This window comes from Oreochromis aureus, linkage group 6 (assembly GCF_013358895.1).
Source record: "Oreochromis aureus strain Israel breed Guangdong linkage group 6, ZZ_aureus, whole genome shotgun sequence".
NCBI lineage: Eukaryota > Metazoa > Chordata > Actinopteri > Cichliformes > Cichlidae > Oreochromis > Oreochromis aureus.
This window is the reverse complement of record NC_052947.1, coordinates 27,206,193-27,224,247: the sequence shown is the minus strand read 5'-3', so window position 1 is coordinate 27,224,247 and position 18,055 is coordinate 27,206,193. Positions and strand designations below refer to the sequence as shown.

The window sequence follows — 18,055 nt, the reverse complement described above, 5'->3', positions numbered from 1 at the left end:
TTTTTCCCACAACTGTGGATATAGAAAATCTTTTACCACACCACAGTACCTACTTTTATTAGATTTTTACTCATGAAGCTCCTCTCTGTGAAATATTAATCTTTTACTTTATTTTTTCGTATTTTCTTGTCGATTTTGCTCCCATTTTTGTGTAATTTTCACCCTATTATTGCACGAGAGAGGTGAAGAACAGAGTGCAGGCAAGTTGGATCAGGTGAAAACGAGTGTCAGGAGTGCTTCTGGGAGAAGAATAGCAGCAAGAGTGAAAGGGAAGGTTTACAAGATGATAGCGAGACCTGCTTTGAAGTACGGTTTGAAGATGGTAAAGACGGGAAGCTGAGGTGGATGTGGCAGAACTAAGATTTTCATTGGGAGTGACCAGGATGGACAGGATTAGAAATGAGTAGATCAGAGAAACAGCTCAGGTCGAGCACTTTGGACATGTACAGAAGAGGGAAAGCGGATATACTGGACAAAGGATGTTGAACACGGAGCTGGAAAGCAGGAGGAAAAGAGGAAAACCTCAGGCAAGATTCATGGATTTAGGGGAAGAGGACATTGATGTGACAGAGAAGGATGTGGGGATAAGGTGAGAAGGAAGGAGACAAGCCGCTGTTGTTACTATGGGAGCAGCTTAAAGAAGGAGAAGAAGAAGAATACGAGTTGTTTTTGTCCTTTTAAATCCAAGTATAGCTACAGTACATTAGGAGCTAGTGGTGATTTAATCAACCAGGAGTTTTCCAAGAATCTCTGCTTCTCCGCGGGGACAACTCCACTCAAACTCTCTGCCTCAGATTCCTTCACCCACATGTTTGCGATCTGTACTTAAAACCAAAATTCCTGACAAAGAACTGCAAGAGTTGCGCAGCAGGTTTGGATAGTTGTATCCAAAGAAGGAGAATGAGAGATTGACATTGTTAATTATCTGTGCTCACACTTTGGTACAGTGTCCACCGCCCTATGGTACGAGCCCACAATAGGTTTTAGACGCATACTTTTATTTTCTTATCACAATGAGACTTTGAGCTGCAGCTGCAGGCTCAGTGAAACACTGAAAAGACAGAAGGATACAAAGACGAGCAAAATGGGTTTGGACAGCTGACATCAGCTGTTGTTTTCTCTTATGAGCATGGAGAAAGAATGAGCTTATTTAAAAGGAGAGGCTGAGGGTAAAGAGAGAAATCTGAGTGAAGGGGAAGAAGAAGGTTTAGCAAAAAATCATCAACCTTGGACTCGCCGGTGTACACATTCTCACTACAATTCGATAAAGCCTGAGAAACAGAGAGAGAGAGAGTGTGTGAATCACGTGTCTCTCCATCCCTGCTCCTTTCAGGACTCTGGCAGTTGTTTCATCAGCTGCCTGTCATCCTTTCCAGTCGGGAAGGGGCCCTGCGCCAGAGCGAGGGGGGAAAACCCAAAGCTCCTCCAAAAGTTTAACTAATTCTTATTTTAACGCTTTGCCTTCTCTGAAAGCCTACTAGAAGTAACCCTTGAAGCTCTTTTCTAAGCTGAGTGGTTTCTGTCATAATTTCTACCTCATTATGACACAAAACAACTGGGTATGCATCAGAAGTTAGGAAGGGTGATCTCTCTCTGTGCAGCTACCCTCGGAAACTGTTCTAATGGTCATCAAACCACGTCTTTACTGATCTGTACTGAGGTGTCAGAACTTGTCACTGAGTCCACGGGAGAGGTTGTTCAATGTTGTGTTTATGGAGGAAAGTGTTAAGGAGATTTATTCACTTCCTTTTTTTGACGCAAACTGAAACCTACAAACCAAAATCCCCGTCGCATGAAGCTGCCTCTTGGGTGTAAATGCAGCAGAAACGATTTTTAGGCTCCATCTTTTAGTTGCATAAACTGAAAACTAATGGAATCCATGATTATTTCACAGGACTGAAAAAAAGCTGTAATCCCCACACATCCGGCTCGTCCATTTCAGATTGATCATAATGTTGTTACACAAGGGTGTGGCTCAGCGGGTAAAAAAAAAAAAAAAATCCTTAACAGAGTTAGGATAGACTGAGAATTTGAAAGGCTTTTATGCACACACTGTCTTCTTTTTAAATCTGCTTCTTTGCTGTGGTCTTCACTCACCCATCTGCCCAAACACCTCACAGTAAGGACAGCTGCACACACAAAACAAAGCCCACACGGCCACACACAGACACACACACTGACACAACAAACAGAACTCAGGCGCTGATACAGATTCAGTGACACGGTGTGTAAGACGAGGGGGAAGGAGACGGTCCTCGCCGCCGCCACTGCTCCTGCTGCAGGCCTGCGTTTTTGATCTGGGATGCTTTGTTAATTTAAAAGCCTGTGAAGTTCAAACGGCGAGTCACAAATGAACAAGCGGCATCAAACTGCCATCAACAAAAGGACCACACCTGACAGTAGCATACTGCTACAACTGAGACCATTAGAAGCTTTTGGAAAGACGCTTTTCCCTCTGGGCTTTCACTGAACATCAAAGGTGCTGAGTGAAGTAGTCCCACACATTCACACACATCAAGTGGAAAAAAACGAAGACAGCCTCTAATCCAACAAGATGGATGGGCCATGTTTATGAGAGACATTACACTGTGTCTTTCCTTCTGCCTTACACACTCCAACACGAGACACCATCAGAGTGGTTGGCTACATAATGCATGATGATATTAGGTTAAGTGGGTGGAAGGCAAAGATGGGCTACATGAGCTGCTGCCAAAGCTTGCTTAGGACGCTCAGCAACTAGGAAATGAGCTCATGTGTTCTCAAAGAGAAGAATTGCAATCTACCCTCTATGGAAGATCAGCGCCCCAGCAGAAACATACATGGCATTTACAACATAATCATGTGTTTTAAAGCCTCACATATGTGTCCTTTTCATATGAAAGAGAGAGCAAGGCTAGAAATACACTCCTGAACATGCACGAATCAAGTCCCTGCAGTGAGATATTGATCTATATTAGTTTATATTTTATTGAAAGAGATCTTACAACCTTCAGATCTTTATAATTTACATCTCTTTTTTAAGATTTACCCATCTATTCATTTTCTTCCACTTATCGAATTCAGTGTCACAGTAAGGGTGGAGCCTATCCCCACAGGATACGCTGTCAGACTTTGTTTCTGTGAGGCAACAGCGCTCCACCATGCAGCCTACTGGATCAATAAATCCAAATCTGGATCAATAAGTTGTTCATGCAAATCCATCAATAATTTAGGATAGCAGAGAAAACCACTGGGACTTCTCAGTTCAGGAAGTTGCACCGAAGTGCCAGAAACATTATCAGAGACTCCTCACACTCTCCATCACGGACTGTTTCCACCTGCTTCTGCAATAACCCCGCCCCCCCAGGTCATCAGACCTCTGAACTCAAAACAAAGACATGCCACAACTCCACAGGTCATTTTTACCATTGCACTTTATATTTAAATATATAGCAGGAAAAATACTATATTTTTTATTGTTTTACATCCTGTGTCGTACCAGTTGCAATGTTATTTACCCCTTGTACACTTGTGTATTTATTGACAATAAATTCAATATCTAATCTAGCTTTTGAGTAATCCTGATAAAAAAAACAAAAACAAAAAACCAAATCAGCATCCAGACAGATGAACTACTTCCTCCCTCTGCTGATGGTTAGGTGGAACAGCAGCAGACGGCTCGTTGCCTTGGATCAGACCGGGAAACTTTAATCAGTAGTTTGACAACTATGACAACTCATACTATGCATTGTCCCTCACAAGTACAGTTCAAGTGCAGGTAATTCATAAAAAAAAAACAAACAAACACAACAACACAAAACAAAAACAAGATCAACAAAAACAAACTCCAAGGAAACACAACATACAACATTTAAAGTTATTTGTAATTCAGACATGTTTTCCATGGAAATCCAAAGTCCATCTGTATGTTTAGCTTACAATTTACTCTGCCGGTGTTTCCAGCAGAAAATGAAAAGGCTGAAAAAGCATCTTATACTTCATTTACCTACTCCTCCCTGACCCAGAGATCCTCTCTCCAAATGGCTTTTGGAGTCCAGACTGAAAAACTCCTTCAACTATTGTGCGTTTCTTTTTTAAAGACAAACAAACATTTGTTATTCAAGTTTCTACTAAAGATCAAGTCATTAGGCAGCAGTTACAGACATCATTATCAAGACAACAAACAACAACAAAAAAGCAGAGCAAGCCACTAAAACAGGACAATCTGTTATTTTCCTTCTTGTTATCTCTCCCAAACCAGACTTCACTTTACTCAGAACTACTTATTGTGCTTAAAATAAGTCAGATCCAGTCTGCTTATGGCCATCAATGCAGTCTACAAACAGGGGTGCAGCACTTTTGGCTTTGATACACTGAGTTTCTTTTTAATACTTTGGCTTCATTAAAGAAACGTGGGTCTGGAGAAGAAACTGCAGCCAAGGTCAGGCAAAAGCTGAGTGCTTTGTTAGTGAGCGAGTGTGTCCCATTACCCTGATCGTTACTGAAAGAAAACAAAGCAATAGAAATGAAATAAACTGGGATCTACATTTGAAGGCAACATGATGCAGCAGAGCCGCAGCTAATGACACTGGTCGAAACTTTGTAGTAAATGTGCAGCTCACAAAGAAAATGAATCAATTCCACGCCGTATGGGTCCCGTTTTCCGATATGTTTCGGAACAGTGTTAAAAACACTCACATGGGAATTTTTTTTTGTCCCATTCTGTTTAAATGTGATGTCATGATTCTCCACTGTTAAATGAAAATTAGCTTTGGGTAAAAAAAAGGCGTTTAAGAGATATTATATTATTTAAAATTTTAAAATGAGTTCTGTACAATAAAGTGTTGCTGAATATGATATGATATAAATATCTAATTTTAGGAGTCTCCTCCTCAGGAGACAACTGATTTGAAATACAAAAGCAAAACAAACATACAAACAAAACATAGAAAAGTACCAAAAAAGTTCCTACTCTGGCTGAGCATAAAATATACCAGATATATTAAAAATACTGAATATTGTTTCAAAAACACACTAGAAACGAGAGAAATGTCTGTGCACTAGTCTTCCTCGATGCTGCTGCTCATACAGAGGAAAAGGCCCAGCTCTTCATCAGCCAACAGCTGCTTCCTCATAAAGCTAGAGGTCCAAGAAGACGGCTGGTGTTCCACGTTTCCTCTGCACAGCAAAGTTTCAGCCAATCGCAACTCCCGCTTTGGAGCAGTCCTGCGGTTTGACCCAGATACACAGAGACACCGGGTGTTGGGTGCATGCAGTGTTCCCCACTGGTCAGCAGGGGAGGCTAGTGAGGCCTCAGAGGTTGGCGAGGTTGACATCAGTTCACCAGCAGGACATCTTCATATGTGGTTGTTCTGAGGGGAAAATAAGGTTTGATGACTTATCTGATGATTTAGTACAGTTAGGATTGTTTAATATTATTATTTCTGTAATTACAGTTTCTTACTGGTAATATTTAAGGAAGCTTATTTGAACAATTTTAACAAAAATAACACTATATTCACGGACGCATTTTTTTTGTGATATGATGTTGAGTATTGTAAGAAAGCAACTTTCAGCAGGAATGTTTGATTTGGTAGATTTTTGGTTTCAATATTTATTTTTTACAGTGGATGTCCTTCCCAGCAACTCCAAAAGCATCCGTGTCTCTTCCCAGGACTGAACTGGGGGATCTTTTGCTTGTTAGGTGAATGTGTAAACCCCTGAACTATGTTATTCAAAAAAAATAAAATAAAATATGATAGAGCTGGAAACTGTATTATGTTTTTAAAATTAAGGATAAAATATTGGTGTGTTCATTAAGTCTTTTTCAATGCTGACAATTTTAAGGATTGAACCTAAATATGCTCCCTCTGCTGGCCAAGACAAGCATTTCTTTTAATGTTAAATATGTGTTCAGGCCTTTGGCTTTTTTATGTCTCTAATTTGTGCCTTCTTATCTTGTTCCTGAGCTATAACCTAGGAAGCAAAGGTTTATTCATTGTGGAAGTGTTTGTCTATAAAAGGAGGCAGAGCACAGAGCTGAAACACATACAAATCAGGAGAAGGACTCTTAAGTAGGTAAACCATATCATAAAATATAGCAGTAGTTGGGATTTAACAAAGTAATCCAGCGGTTTCCACGTTGATTACCTTGCCTCCTCTCTGTTCACATTGCATGGTTCTACTGGAGGTTTCTTCCTCTTAAAAGGGATTTTTTCCTTCTCACTGTGGCCAAAGTGCTTGCACATGGGAGGGTCATCTGGTTGTCGGGGTTTTCTCTGTAATATTGTAGTGTCTTTATCTTACAATATAAAGCACCTTGAGGTGACTTTTGTTGTAAATTTGGTGCTATATGAATAAAATTGAATTGAATATCTGGTAGGGAAGACTAAGATGTGAGAACAGGATACCAGGAGAACTGGATGTAAATAGGACAAAGGATGTATAAATGTGAGAAAAGAAACAAGGACCTGATTTCCTTCCAGTGTGCTTGGTCAGTGCCTGATAATTAACACCTGTATAGATGGTAGAGAAATATCGTCTTTCTCTCTCATTTTCTCTCCTCAACAGCAGCCAAAGAATTAATCAACTAACTTTGCGACATATTTTTGATGTTGATATTTTTGTGCTGTCAGCTTAGATTTGGGGGTCAGACTTCCTGTTTTTGTGTTTGTTTAATAAGGCCGGCTATCGTATTTATCTGCTTTGGTCTTTAGAAATCTAGCATTGTATTAATTTAATAAAAAAGGAAAAAAAAAATTTGATCCGTTCATATGCTTTGGCCCTTCTCTGTAAATATGATGTATATGTTTAAGCTTTTCAGAGGGGTGGGGGCGAATCTTAAACCCACTGACCCACTCACCTGTCACAGCAGCAGAAGAAGGAGCAAGGTGAAGTCTCCAGACCTCTGAACTTCCCAGAATTCGGTGCATCTGTACACTCTGCTATGAAGGCATGCAGATCTGTTATGTGGATTGGTTCTTGGGTTTGATGCTGTGGAAATCAACAACAACAACAAAAAAGACACTACTGTTACTTTTCTGCTCTTTCTTTATAATCCACAGTAAATACAGAACCAACAGTTTGGATGCTACTGAGGACACGAGAGGAGTTCTTTGTAATGCATGTGTTTTCACAAACTGAGCGATTCTACACATTATAAATAAACTGATCCTTTTTATATGGAGCAATTTCCTACCTTGATGGTCTCGTACGCTCCTGTGATGAGAGCGATGAACAGAGACAGCACCATGTAGATGAAGAGGGAGATGAAGGTGTACAGGTAAACCTGGCTAAACAGCCACACTAGAGGACTGGTCTCCTGCATCTCTGCGAACGTCACGAACATGTCGTCGCCGTTAATGAGGGAGAATAGACACTCGGACACCATGGACAGAGAGCGGAACTGTAAAACAAAACAAAACAAACAAACAAAAAAAAAGTATTTTAATTATCAAAGCCTTAAGTTTTAGCAAGATATTTTCCAAAGGTTACAGAAAAAGTCAAGTTCTTGAGAGCCATTTAAAAGTCAGAATAAACTGTAGTTCATGTTTCTGTGAGGTTTCAAAGTTCTACTGATTTACTCAGTGGACGGAGAAATGTCCAAAAGGAAGAAGGAAGTCCAAAACTGTTTAATTATCTTCATTGTTACACAATTTAAATATTTTCGCTACAAGTGCAGAATGGCATTTGTGTGGCCTAATCATAATAAAATAAAATAAAATAAAATAAAATAAACGCACGTTTTGTTTGTTCACATTTACTGATACACACCAATCAGGCATAATATCATGACCCCCTGCCTAAGACTGTGCTGATCTCCTTTTTGCTGCCAAAACAGCCCTGACCTGTGCTCTGGTATCTAGCACCAAGATGTTAGCAGCAGATCCTTTAAGTTTTCAGGTGGAGCTTCCATGGATCAGACTTGTTTTTCCAGCAAATCCCACAGATGCTTGATTGGATAGAGATAGGGGGAATTTGGAGGCCAAGTCAGCACCTCAAACTCATTCCTGATCCCTGTTTGCTTTGTGGCACCACCCAAGTTTCCCAGCAGAACATTGCCCAAATCGTCACACTGCCTGAATAAGTTTGCCTTCTTCTCATAGTGCATCCTGGTGCCAGGTGTTCCCCGGGTAAGTGATGCACACGCACCTGGCCATCAGCTAGTTGTAAAAAACCCCCCGATGTAATTCACGAGACTAAGACACCTTCTTTCATTACTCTGTGGTCCTGTCTGCCCATTTTTCCTGCTTCTAATGCATCAACATTCACCTGGATATCCCACCCACTATCGGTGTTATTCACTTCACCTGTGAGTGGTTATAATGTTATGCCTGATTGGTGCAAGTGACACTAAAACTTTGAAGGGAAAACTTAAAATTCCAGTGGAAATCCCTTTTGGACATTCAGCTTTTCCCACATTTAATTCACCTTGACATGGTATGGTCCAAGGACGATCCAGCCACAGAAGCAGTAGCCCAGATAGATGACAGCCACACAGCAGCAGAACCGAATCACATTGGGGAAAGCTGCTCGAAGTGTCACGATAAGGATCTGCAGCAGGGAGGTGCAGAAACACGACACAGATCAAATTACAGTGTGAGAGAGGCCAGAGACAATAAATTAAATGACTTTCTACATTACATCAACCCACAGGAGGAACTTCTCACTTTCTGACAAGTTATTAAATCGGCAGCATGTAACAACGTTATCAGAAACTGTGCACCAGCACACTTGCGACTTACATTGTACTTCTGGAAGAATGTGAGGTAGCGAATGACTCCCACCCACACCAAGAGAGTGGAGGTTCCCAAAAGGATGGCACAGAGGTCATAGGAGGATATATTCTGTTGGAAAAAAATCAAAAGGAATCGGCTTTTAAAAAAGGGTTAGGTCCACATGTACATGTTAATGTGTGCCAATGCTAAAAAAACCCCCCCAAAACCTAAAGCTGATATTAGACCTTTGTCTCGATGCCGATTTTGATGAAACTGCCAGTGATAGTAAAGATGTCACTGATGATGAGGAGGATATACCAGCCGTTAATAAACTCAAGCCGGTCTCCCCAGCACACTTTACGATCCAGCGTTGTCTTAAAGAACTGCACAAACTCCTGCAGAGCAAAGAGGAAGCGAAATTAGCCAAGTTTACACACATCAGTAGAATACAATATGGCTCCCCAGTCAGCCAACTACAACTGTTCACAAATTGATTCAAGAAGAACTTTTAAAGGTTAGAATGAGAACCTACTACTCTGAGTCTGACATTTCCTTAGAGCCTGATGTTCCTCTAATGTGAGTGGAAAGGGTGATAGTAAAGTTGTATTGGAGATTTTCTTTACCCGTTGCAGTATGATGCCTCGTATTATGGAGCGTCCGCACAGCACCAGCGACAGCATGCACATCAGAACCACAACAATATCAAATGCCAAACGTGCGTACGTCTGAACTGGAGGTTTGAAGAGAAGAAAGAAAAAAAGAGGTGTGAGCAGTCTGTCTCCTCTTCATGGCTGCAGTCTAAGCCTACTGCTACACACTTCTGTATAAATAACTTCACTCATTGTAACTTCCTGTTGGTTCATTATTGTGAACTAAAAACAACTTTGTGATGTTTTGTAACACCTTTGCTTACATGTTTCTAGTTTCATCACTGGTGTCATATTTTGTTTGCTGCACTACTCCTACAGTATTCCCATGACCACTAACAGATGCCTCTTCTTTTCTGATTTCTCACCCTGTCCAGAGATGCTCGGGTCTTTGCACTCCTTTATTGACGCCTCGTTATCTAGCCGGATCTTCACCTTGCCACTGTGAGCCTTGTTGTCCAGAACTATCTGTAAAAGACAGAAGAAGGTTTTAAATAACGCACACAGCTCGGCTTGTTAGGACAGCAGCTGTTCAAACTTTCTGTTTGCAAGTGGCAGTCAACTGGAAGTGAAGAGCAAACTTACATGGCTGGTTTCATAAATGGACTGCGCTGAGGCTGGTTTGTTTGTTTTCACTTTAACTCTTTCCCCCATATTCGACAACCTCCCCCTGTAGCTTCGATACCCCAAGTTATATCAGTAAAGGCTTCGTTTGCCAACCACTGAAATGGCTTCTAGGTTCTACCAAAGTTAAATGTATAGGGAAAGGCCACCCTCTAATGCACAGCCAGTAATGTTTTTCTATAAGCAGGCTTGACATATGACAGCTCAAACATGTGTTGAGTCTGAAAGTGTTTAACTCACTGTTATATGAAAGGTGTAGCAGTCTGGGATCTCGTCGTTGATGATAGTCTGGATATTTATCGCCTTCAGCTGGAACTCTATGGTAACATTAATCAACCTGTTTAAAAAGAAAAAGAAAACAAGCAAATAAACACAAAAAACATCTAATTTGTAACAATGTCGCCAGGGTGACTAAAAGAATGATCAGAGGCACACACCTTGCAGAACAAGAACCACAACACCATTCATATCTCTGTGGTTTCAGTCACTGTTCTTGTATACATGCTTGTGTTTGTTTGTTTGTGTATGTGTGCTACAGAGGTATGTTATCATCAGATACCACGGAGATAATCTTGTCAACAAAGAGGAAACAAGGAGAAGACGAAGCCATGTGAAAAATGAAGCCGTACTTGTGGAACTTGAGTGTAAAGTTCTTGTAGTTGCTCGTGAGGGGACCTTCACGGGGGATCGCCATGGGGTTCACACCAACACAATCTAAAGATTGCAAACAAAAAACAAAAAAGAGGAACGTCATCCTGAGAAACTATTGGCAGAGAAAGATTTATTTATTTTTTTTAACTTTAATTTACTTTCTTATTTTATGTACAGGACGCACAACATCATTTTTCGACTGCTGATCTTACTTTTTTCTTAAGGTTGAAAACATTTTAATGAAACAGACACTGACATGAGGAAGTAAGAAAACTAGGGCATGCAACAACTTCTGTGATAGGAACTATCGTTATGACACATGTTTGATGTAATACGTCAAGAAAAGCTGGTAACTGGTAGCACTTTAACCTCCTAGGACCTGCCGTCCACACAAGTGGACATCACATTTTGGGTTATTTAGACCAAAATACTCAATTTTGCTCTATATGGGCCTGATATCCATTTACGTGGACAGTATACTGCTACTGTTCTATCAAATTTTTTGAACAAATATCCTCATATGTGGCTCTTATTTTTCTTAAAAACAAAACTAAGGTAAAAAAAAAAAAAAATCTGGTAATTCTTTGTTTTTACATTCATCGGGCCCCAATGTGACCAAATATCAAAGAGAAATTAAAAAAGCATGTCGTGGAAGAGTTCGGGTCTTAGGAGGTTAATGCCTCCAATTTTAATCATTTATAGAAAGGAGGACAGCCATTTCAGACTTTTAACTGTATTGCTTTACAGCTCCTAGACATTAGTCATTTCATTTAATTATTTGAAATCTGTGGGCAGCGTGTTGTTCTAAAATACAGCTGCAACTCCTCTGAGTCAGACCTTTCCTTTTAAAGTGAAAGAAGACACTCAGACAATAAACAAACTTCAATAACATGCCAAATAAAATAAAATCTCATATTTTGCTAAACCTCTTCACATGCACCCCCCACCAGTAAATGTGAACTGTCATTTTACCAACAGCTTGTCACATCAAGAAAAAGTTCACACATTAGCAGTCTGCAGAGCTGAGGACAGCTTTCAGGCCCTGTTAGCCTCGTTAAACCACACAACACAGTGTACAGTGTAGTTCACTTTGCCTACCTTTGATGACGCGGGGGTCTATGCTGAACGTGTCATTGGCGGGGTCAATGTGTCCCTTTTTGTAGTACTGCTGGCAGAGAAAGAGGGCGCTGCCATTCTCGGCAAGGTCATAGACATATGCATAGCGTCCCACTGTGGTCTCTGGCAAGGCCAGATACTGGGAAAAAGGATGACATTAGAATAATTAAGAAAATGGTTTTTATGAAGTGAACCAAAAACAAGCTTCCATAGAAACAGGCCACACGTGTCTTAGCTTTCAGCTAATATCAGTATGGTCAATACAACAGTGAAAGTCCAACACTTAACTTCGCGGGAATGACATTAGGGGAAATCTTGCTGTCTGGAATCAGATTTTATGGTGTCAGCTTTCTGCAGCTCACTAACTAAACTCTGCATGTACTGTATGTGTAGGCTCTGCCCTTTGGCTTCTAGTTATCAACCAAATAATGTGATGTCTTCACTGACCAACAGAGGCTCAATTGTTGGTCACTGAAGGTTTGTTGGAGGCCATTACAAGAAAGTCAACCAAACATCCAACTCAAGATTTGGAACAGTGGCTCAAGTCTTGATTTTCCTTCCTTATTGTTTTTAAAAGTAGTGGATGTATTGTTCCTCATTATAAACCCCCCTTTTTTCCTGGTATAAACGCTGACTGAAGTTTTACTCAGGGACATTTCTTTGATTTACCGGGACGTCTGATATTACACCACCAGAACGGCCCTTTTAGCCTCGTTCAAATTATAGATTATTTGACTGTGTTGTTGAAATTAATGTGAAAGCAAAGCCAGAGAAACAGGAAGTGAGCTGTATGTCAGACCTACTGTGTGCAGATCTAATCAATGTTGCTGTAAGCTCTTTTTTGCAATCCCTTGTTCTTCTCTAGCAGCTGAAGCAGTAACTACATTTGGACGAATTAAACAGTTAACCAACACACTGGCTCAATACTTACTGATTAAATCAGAACAAAGACATCCATAGCAGAGACTTTTTTTGTAATCCATTATATTTACACTTCATGAGGCTTACTTCAGGCACCATTTCATATTTACGGTCAGCACCATGTAGATGTGGGTCAGGTGAGGAAAGGTGGGACAGGTGAGTAGTGAAAAACTGATAATCTCTCACAACGATGTTTGGCTGGAGAATCTTTGATTCTGGTATTTAAATGAGGATACTGTAATACCCACCACACCTTAACACTGTTGCAGATCAGTTCTTTTTCTAACTAAGCAAAAACAGTAGTAGTCTGTAGTTGGTCATGCCAAAAGCAATTCCCATAGTAAAACTGAGCTAATTTAGAAAAAGAACCAGGGATTATGTTAGGTAAACCGATGTTTTTGGGAGAGCGACTTAAACCATATAAAGCAGGTAGCTTTCAAAGTGTGGCTAATCAGGAAATTTTGCTTAATAAGTTGAATAAACTAAATGAAAGGTTACATATTTCAGTTAAAAAACCCCCAAAAGATAATCACCTGCTCCACAGCATAGAAGATGTGGTCGTAGACGTCCTGCTGTGTGTAAACTGCAAAGGAGTCATCTGAGGACTGATCGTAGTCCTTGAGGAAGATGTGCTTGAAGGTCACAGTGTTCTCCTCCTTGAAGGTCACCACCACCTGGTTACTGAGGCCAAACAGCACCAACTGCAGCAAAAACAGGCACGGAGTATAAAGAGTGATATCAGGACAAGAAGACAAAGAAAAAACCCTTATGTCCTGTGTTACTGGTACAGTTTTAACCCCTAAACACATAATGTTTCATATTGATATTCAATTTGTGTGAGTTTTTGAAACTTCTTTCTTGACTAGAAATGTATCCAAATAAAGAGCACCCCCAAAAAGAAATCAGTATTGAAGTATAATATATGATGTACCTGAGCGGTGACAACAAAAATTTTGGCTAGCTGCAGGAGAAGTTTAAAAGGATAGCGCCCCTTGGCATGATATTTATCACAAGGGCTCATAAAGAAGTATTTCAGCTTCCTGCGAATCGCCTCCTCTTCCTCTCCAGTGTGGACCCAGTGACCTCCTGCTGCTGTGGCAAACCGGTGGTGGTTACAGTTGTTGTCATGACTGTTAATCTGATAGTCATCCTCGCCGCCACTGCTGTCTGTGGAGCCGTAGCGAGTCACCGGAGAGGGAAGTCTTTCTCGCTCTGGAAAAAAAAAAAAGATTTTAATTTTTCTGAAATATATATTTTTTTAAAACGCTCTTTAAATTGGCCTACAAGTTTACAGTGAGACCCTGGTTGTTCGGGAGAAAACAGTTTCAAAAACATTGTATAACGTATCAGTAATCTACCAATAAATTGACCAGGTCTACTAATGCATCACGTTAGCTGGTAATGGTGTAGAATATATGCAAGACTAGAACTGAAATCCAACATCTGAAGCAGACTTTGGTCCTATAGAACATGCTGTGAAATCTTTCAGGTCTGATTTTCATTATTCACATAACACAGCATTTTATCTGAGGACTGGTATTTATCAATGTTAACAAAGGTAAACCCACACGTGCAATGTTTTTCTCTAACTAGTGGAAACTTCTCCTGAACTTACTTTAGTTTACTCACTCTTCATGTAGTTGTTTTTTTCATAATTTTTGCAAACGCAGCTTGTTGCTCTCAGTCAGTAACACTTCGATAATCACAAAACTTTGTGCATTTTATTGACTTAAAATAAAATCTATATCAGATGCCAATTTATAATGATGATATGCCTTGTTGTGGTGAAATAAAAAGATGAACTTAAATGCTAAACTTGAATCACGATAAGCTGAAAAGTACAATGCAAAGATAAATTGTGGCAATGAAGTGATTATGCAAAATGCAGAGATTCCTTTTTGTGCAATCAAGCAGTTGGGAGTATAACACGTGGTTGCAAGAGGTCATGTGCATTGAGCAGAATTTCACATATCAGGTTTTTTTCAGCTGAGACCAGTCATTTACGGTCTGACTATGCATGCAAGCATGATTGGTAAATGACTGGTAAAAGGAAATTAGGAAATTAATGCGTTTTTCTGTTATTTCTGACTATTGAATAAAATGTCTATGCTTGAGTAAATGAAACTCCACTTAACAGCATTTTACAGTTACAATGTTGGTGACTGAAAAGAACCTCTATGCCTAAAAGTCCTCTCTTCAGGAATAACACTGCAATCATTTCCTAGAATACTTGATTTAATCTTCCCCAGACTACTTCTAGAAACAGATTCCTGAACACACCAGTTTTCTTGGAACCCATCGTAATTCTCATTGAGTCCAATACTTTCTCTTTATCTCCACTCTCATTATCTCAGTGAGGTCAGCTCTGCATCACATGATAGCTAACCTGTCCAACACCAAGTCTATGCAGACTCACGTGAAAGAGGAAATGCTGCTCTCAATTAACCAACACGCCTTTAGTCTCTAACGTAGTTTTTTTTAAATGACGCTGATTCATACACTCTGTTTAAGTTTATTGAGTAGTAGTACTTTCCACGTTTTCCTTTTTGAGAAATAAATGTTTGTGAGAAAGTCTGAAAGCCTATATTCCTGAAGTCTGCTCTCCCAAAAGAGTCTTGGGTGTCTGCTAATTACTGTTGCAGATAAAAGACAATAAATCTAAGAAGTCTGGCCTGACTGTGTTAGCCACACAGCAAGTCACACAGCAAAACGCACTGCTGTGTGATGTCTACGTGTCATGGATTTTTGCAGTTGAAATGACACAAACATGATGTCAGATTTTGGTTTTTCCTTCTACGACACTGGTTATATCAGATAAGTTACATAAAGAGAAGTTATGACACTCATGAAATCCTTAACATACATCTGATGGAGAGTTCTGGAACATCACAGATCGCACCTGTTTCGCAAGTACAGGTACAGCTGTGTCAGGTTTTTCAGTCCTGTCGCCACAGGTGTCTAAAATCCAGCATCTAGGCATGCAGTCTGCCTTTACAAACATTTGTGAAAGAATGTGTGGCTCTAAAGAGCTCACTGAATTGGAGTGTGGTACTATAATAGGAACTGACTGTAAGTCAGTTCATGAACTTTCTTCCCACTTACATATTCCACAATTAACAGAAAGTGGTATTGATGCAAAGTGGAAGCATTGAGGAACTACAACACCTCAGGGATGAAGTGCCAGACCACATGAAGTGACAGAGTGGGGTCACTGTGTGCAGAGGTGTATAGCGCGTAAACATCACAAGCACACTGCTGACTCAATAACTGCACAGTCCCAAAAATCGTCTAGCATTAACATCAGCATAAAAACTGCACCAGGAGCTTCATGGCATGTTCTTGTATCTAATATCAAATTTAAATAAATGCACTTTTTTTTAACTTTTCTCTGATGAGCCGAATGAAATGTGTGTTAATATGGAATCTGTTCAGTGCTATTGTGCAAATTAACAAAACCACTGACTGTGTCAGCACTCTGAACTGAGCCAGATGCTTTAAAAAATGTTTTTTATAAAACTTCATCTGTTCACAGTAATCAGCAGCTTTTACATACTGCAGACAAACACATACAAGATAATTATACAATAAATATCAAATATCAAACATAAAATGACAAAGAACGTGTCCATATTAAGTGCCAAATGCATATACACATATCAAAGATATGCATATATGTACACACTGATCAGGTACAACATTATATAATTGATATGACTAAAACTAATTGTCTCTTAATTATGGCATCTGTTAGTAGGTGGGAAATATTAGGGGTCATTGTGTGGACATTTTGTATTTAAAGTTGATGTGCAAGAAGCATGAAAAATGGGCAAGTGTAAGGATTTGAGCGAGTCTGAGAAAGGCCAAATTGTGATGGCTAGACGACTAGGTCAGAGCGTCTCCAACACTGCAGCTCTTGGGGGACTTTCCTGGTCTGCAGTGGTCAGTATCTATCAAAAGCACTCCAATAAGGAACAGCAGATAAGTAACATCAGTAATACAGTGGATAAATACTGTTTAAAAATACATGTGTAATATTATCACTCCCACTGCACTTTATGTACATATGTAACAAAACTTCACTGTACATAGTAACCATTTGTACATAATACAGTATTTTGTATACCATTTTTCTTATTTATTCTTTTTATTTTTATGTTTTCCAATATATCGCTACCTTCCTTTTTCTTTCCTGTCCCTTGTGCTGCTGTAACAAGTGAATTTTCCCAGTGCGGGATGAAATAAAGTTTATGTCTACATATAAGTCAATGTGTAGATATGAACGCACTTGTGAGCCATTGACAGATCATATGAAACCATATGGACAATTAATGTATTGGATATTTTGTTTTGCTGAATGTCCATACAGATCAATTGTATTTTACTCTTTTAAATGTTTGAAATAAATCAATCCTATTCATTTATCCACAAGACAATATATCATGTTTTAACACTGCCTTTCTAAAAAAAAAAAAAGCCCCACTCACACACTGTGACCCAATCACAGCTAATACTTGTCACATGCTTTTTGGTTCGCTTATCCTGCTTTTTTTAAAGAAAGGAACAAAGAACAGGGTCATTCAGTTTGTTCGCTTTACACTGAGGAAGCAACATGTTGGCAATAAACCTATAAGTGTTCACGTAATCTGTTTACTGACCTTTAATCGACATGTTATGAGTTATTTCGCAAAATGATTACTTGCAAGATCACATACACGGCTGAATTAGGTAGGTAAAACCTGCTGATCATACACCACGTGTCAGCAGAGCAAACCACCAGCTTAGCAGTGTCCCATGGAAATGGGAAGTAAAACAGGAAAAGTAAACTCTGTTGTGTCCAGTATTAGTCAGCATTACCTGTAAGAAGAAAGTTCAGCGAAATAACTTGACACAGCAAAGTTTGGAGCTGGAATAAGGCCAGGTTTGTCGTGCAATATTCCTTCACTTAGTTTATGAGAGGATTACTGTTCCTGGAAGGAAAGGCCTCTTTCTGCAAGTAATTACCCGTGACACAAAAGTAAACAAACAAGAAACCTCAAAAGGAGAGAACTGCTATTAGTCGTACTTCTACTGACGTGGATGCAGGCGGAAAGTTTTGACAGGTGATTGATGAATGGCTTTTTGGACTGTTAAAGGAGCAGTCCGCATGCTTCTGTTTCAAGTGACAAGCATATCTGAGATTTATTTAAATCAATATTATAGTTTAAATGTCACAGTTTTCAAGTCTTACCTTTGCTTTTTATCTCTAAGGTTGAGTAAAATACACTGCTTAATTTAGGAAATCAACAGTAAAAGGAGATTTTATGGTATCTGCATGTGATAAACTGCAGTAAACCAAGGCCATATTCGTAGGGGTCACTTCCTGCGGTAACCAACACCTGCAGTTAACCTGTGAGAATTTCT

The 18,055-nt window shown here is 39.6% G+C and overlaps 1 protein-coding gene across 1 annotated transcript in view; it reads right to left on the bottom strand.

Moving 5' to 3' along the window:
* Nucleotides 1–3,503: 3,503 nt before the first annotated feature.
* mcoln1a (mucolipin TRP cation channel 1a) overlaps nucleotides 3,504–18,055 on the bottom strand; it is a 17,768-nt gene continuing 3,216 nt past the window's right edge. The window contains exons 2-14 of the mRNA XM_031727904.2: nucleotides 13,587–13,867; nucleotides 13,189–13,356; nucleotides 11,717–11,873; nucleotides 10,597–10,681; nucleotides 10,208–10,304; nucleotides 9,712–9,811; nucleotides 9,320–9,426; nucleotides 8,942–9,091; nucleotides 8,724–8,825; nucleotides 8,410–8,532; nucleotides 7,178–7,384; nucleotides 6,842–6,972; nucleotides 3,504–5,351 (exon numbers count right to left, since the gene is read on the bottom strand). Coding sequence (XP_031583764.1) covers nucleotides 5,315–5,351; nucleotides 6,842–6,972; nucleotides 7,178–7,384; nucleotides 8,410–8,532; nucleotides 8,724–8,825; nucleotides 8,942–9,091; nucleotides 9,320–9,426; nucleotides 9,712–9,811; nucleotides 10,208–10,304; nucleotides 10,597–10,681; nucleotides 11,717–11,873; nucleotides 13,189–13,356; nucleotides 13,587–13,867 — 1,745 coding nt within the window. The 3' untranslated portion in view covers nucleotides 3,504–5,314. The remainder of the gene's footprint in view (nucleotides 5,352–6,841; nucleotides 6,973–7,177; nucleotides 7,385–8,409; nucleotides 8,533–8,723; nucleotides 8,826–8,941; nucleotides 9,092–9,319; nucleotides 9,427–9,711; nucleotides 9,812–10,207; nucleotides 10,305–10,596; nucleotides 10,682–11,716; nucleotides 11,874–13,188; nucleotides 13,357–13,586; nucleotides 13,868–18,055) is intronic.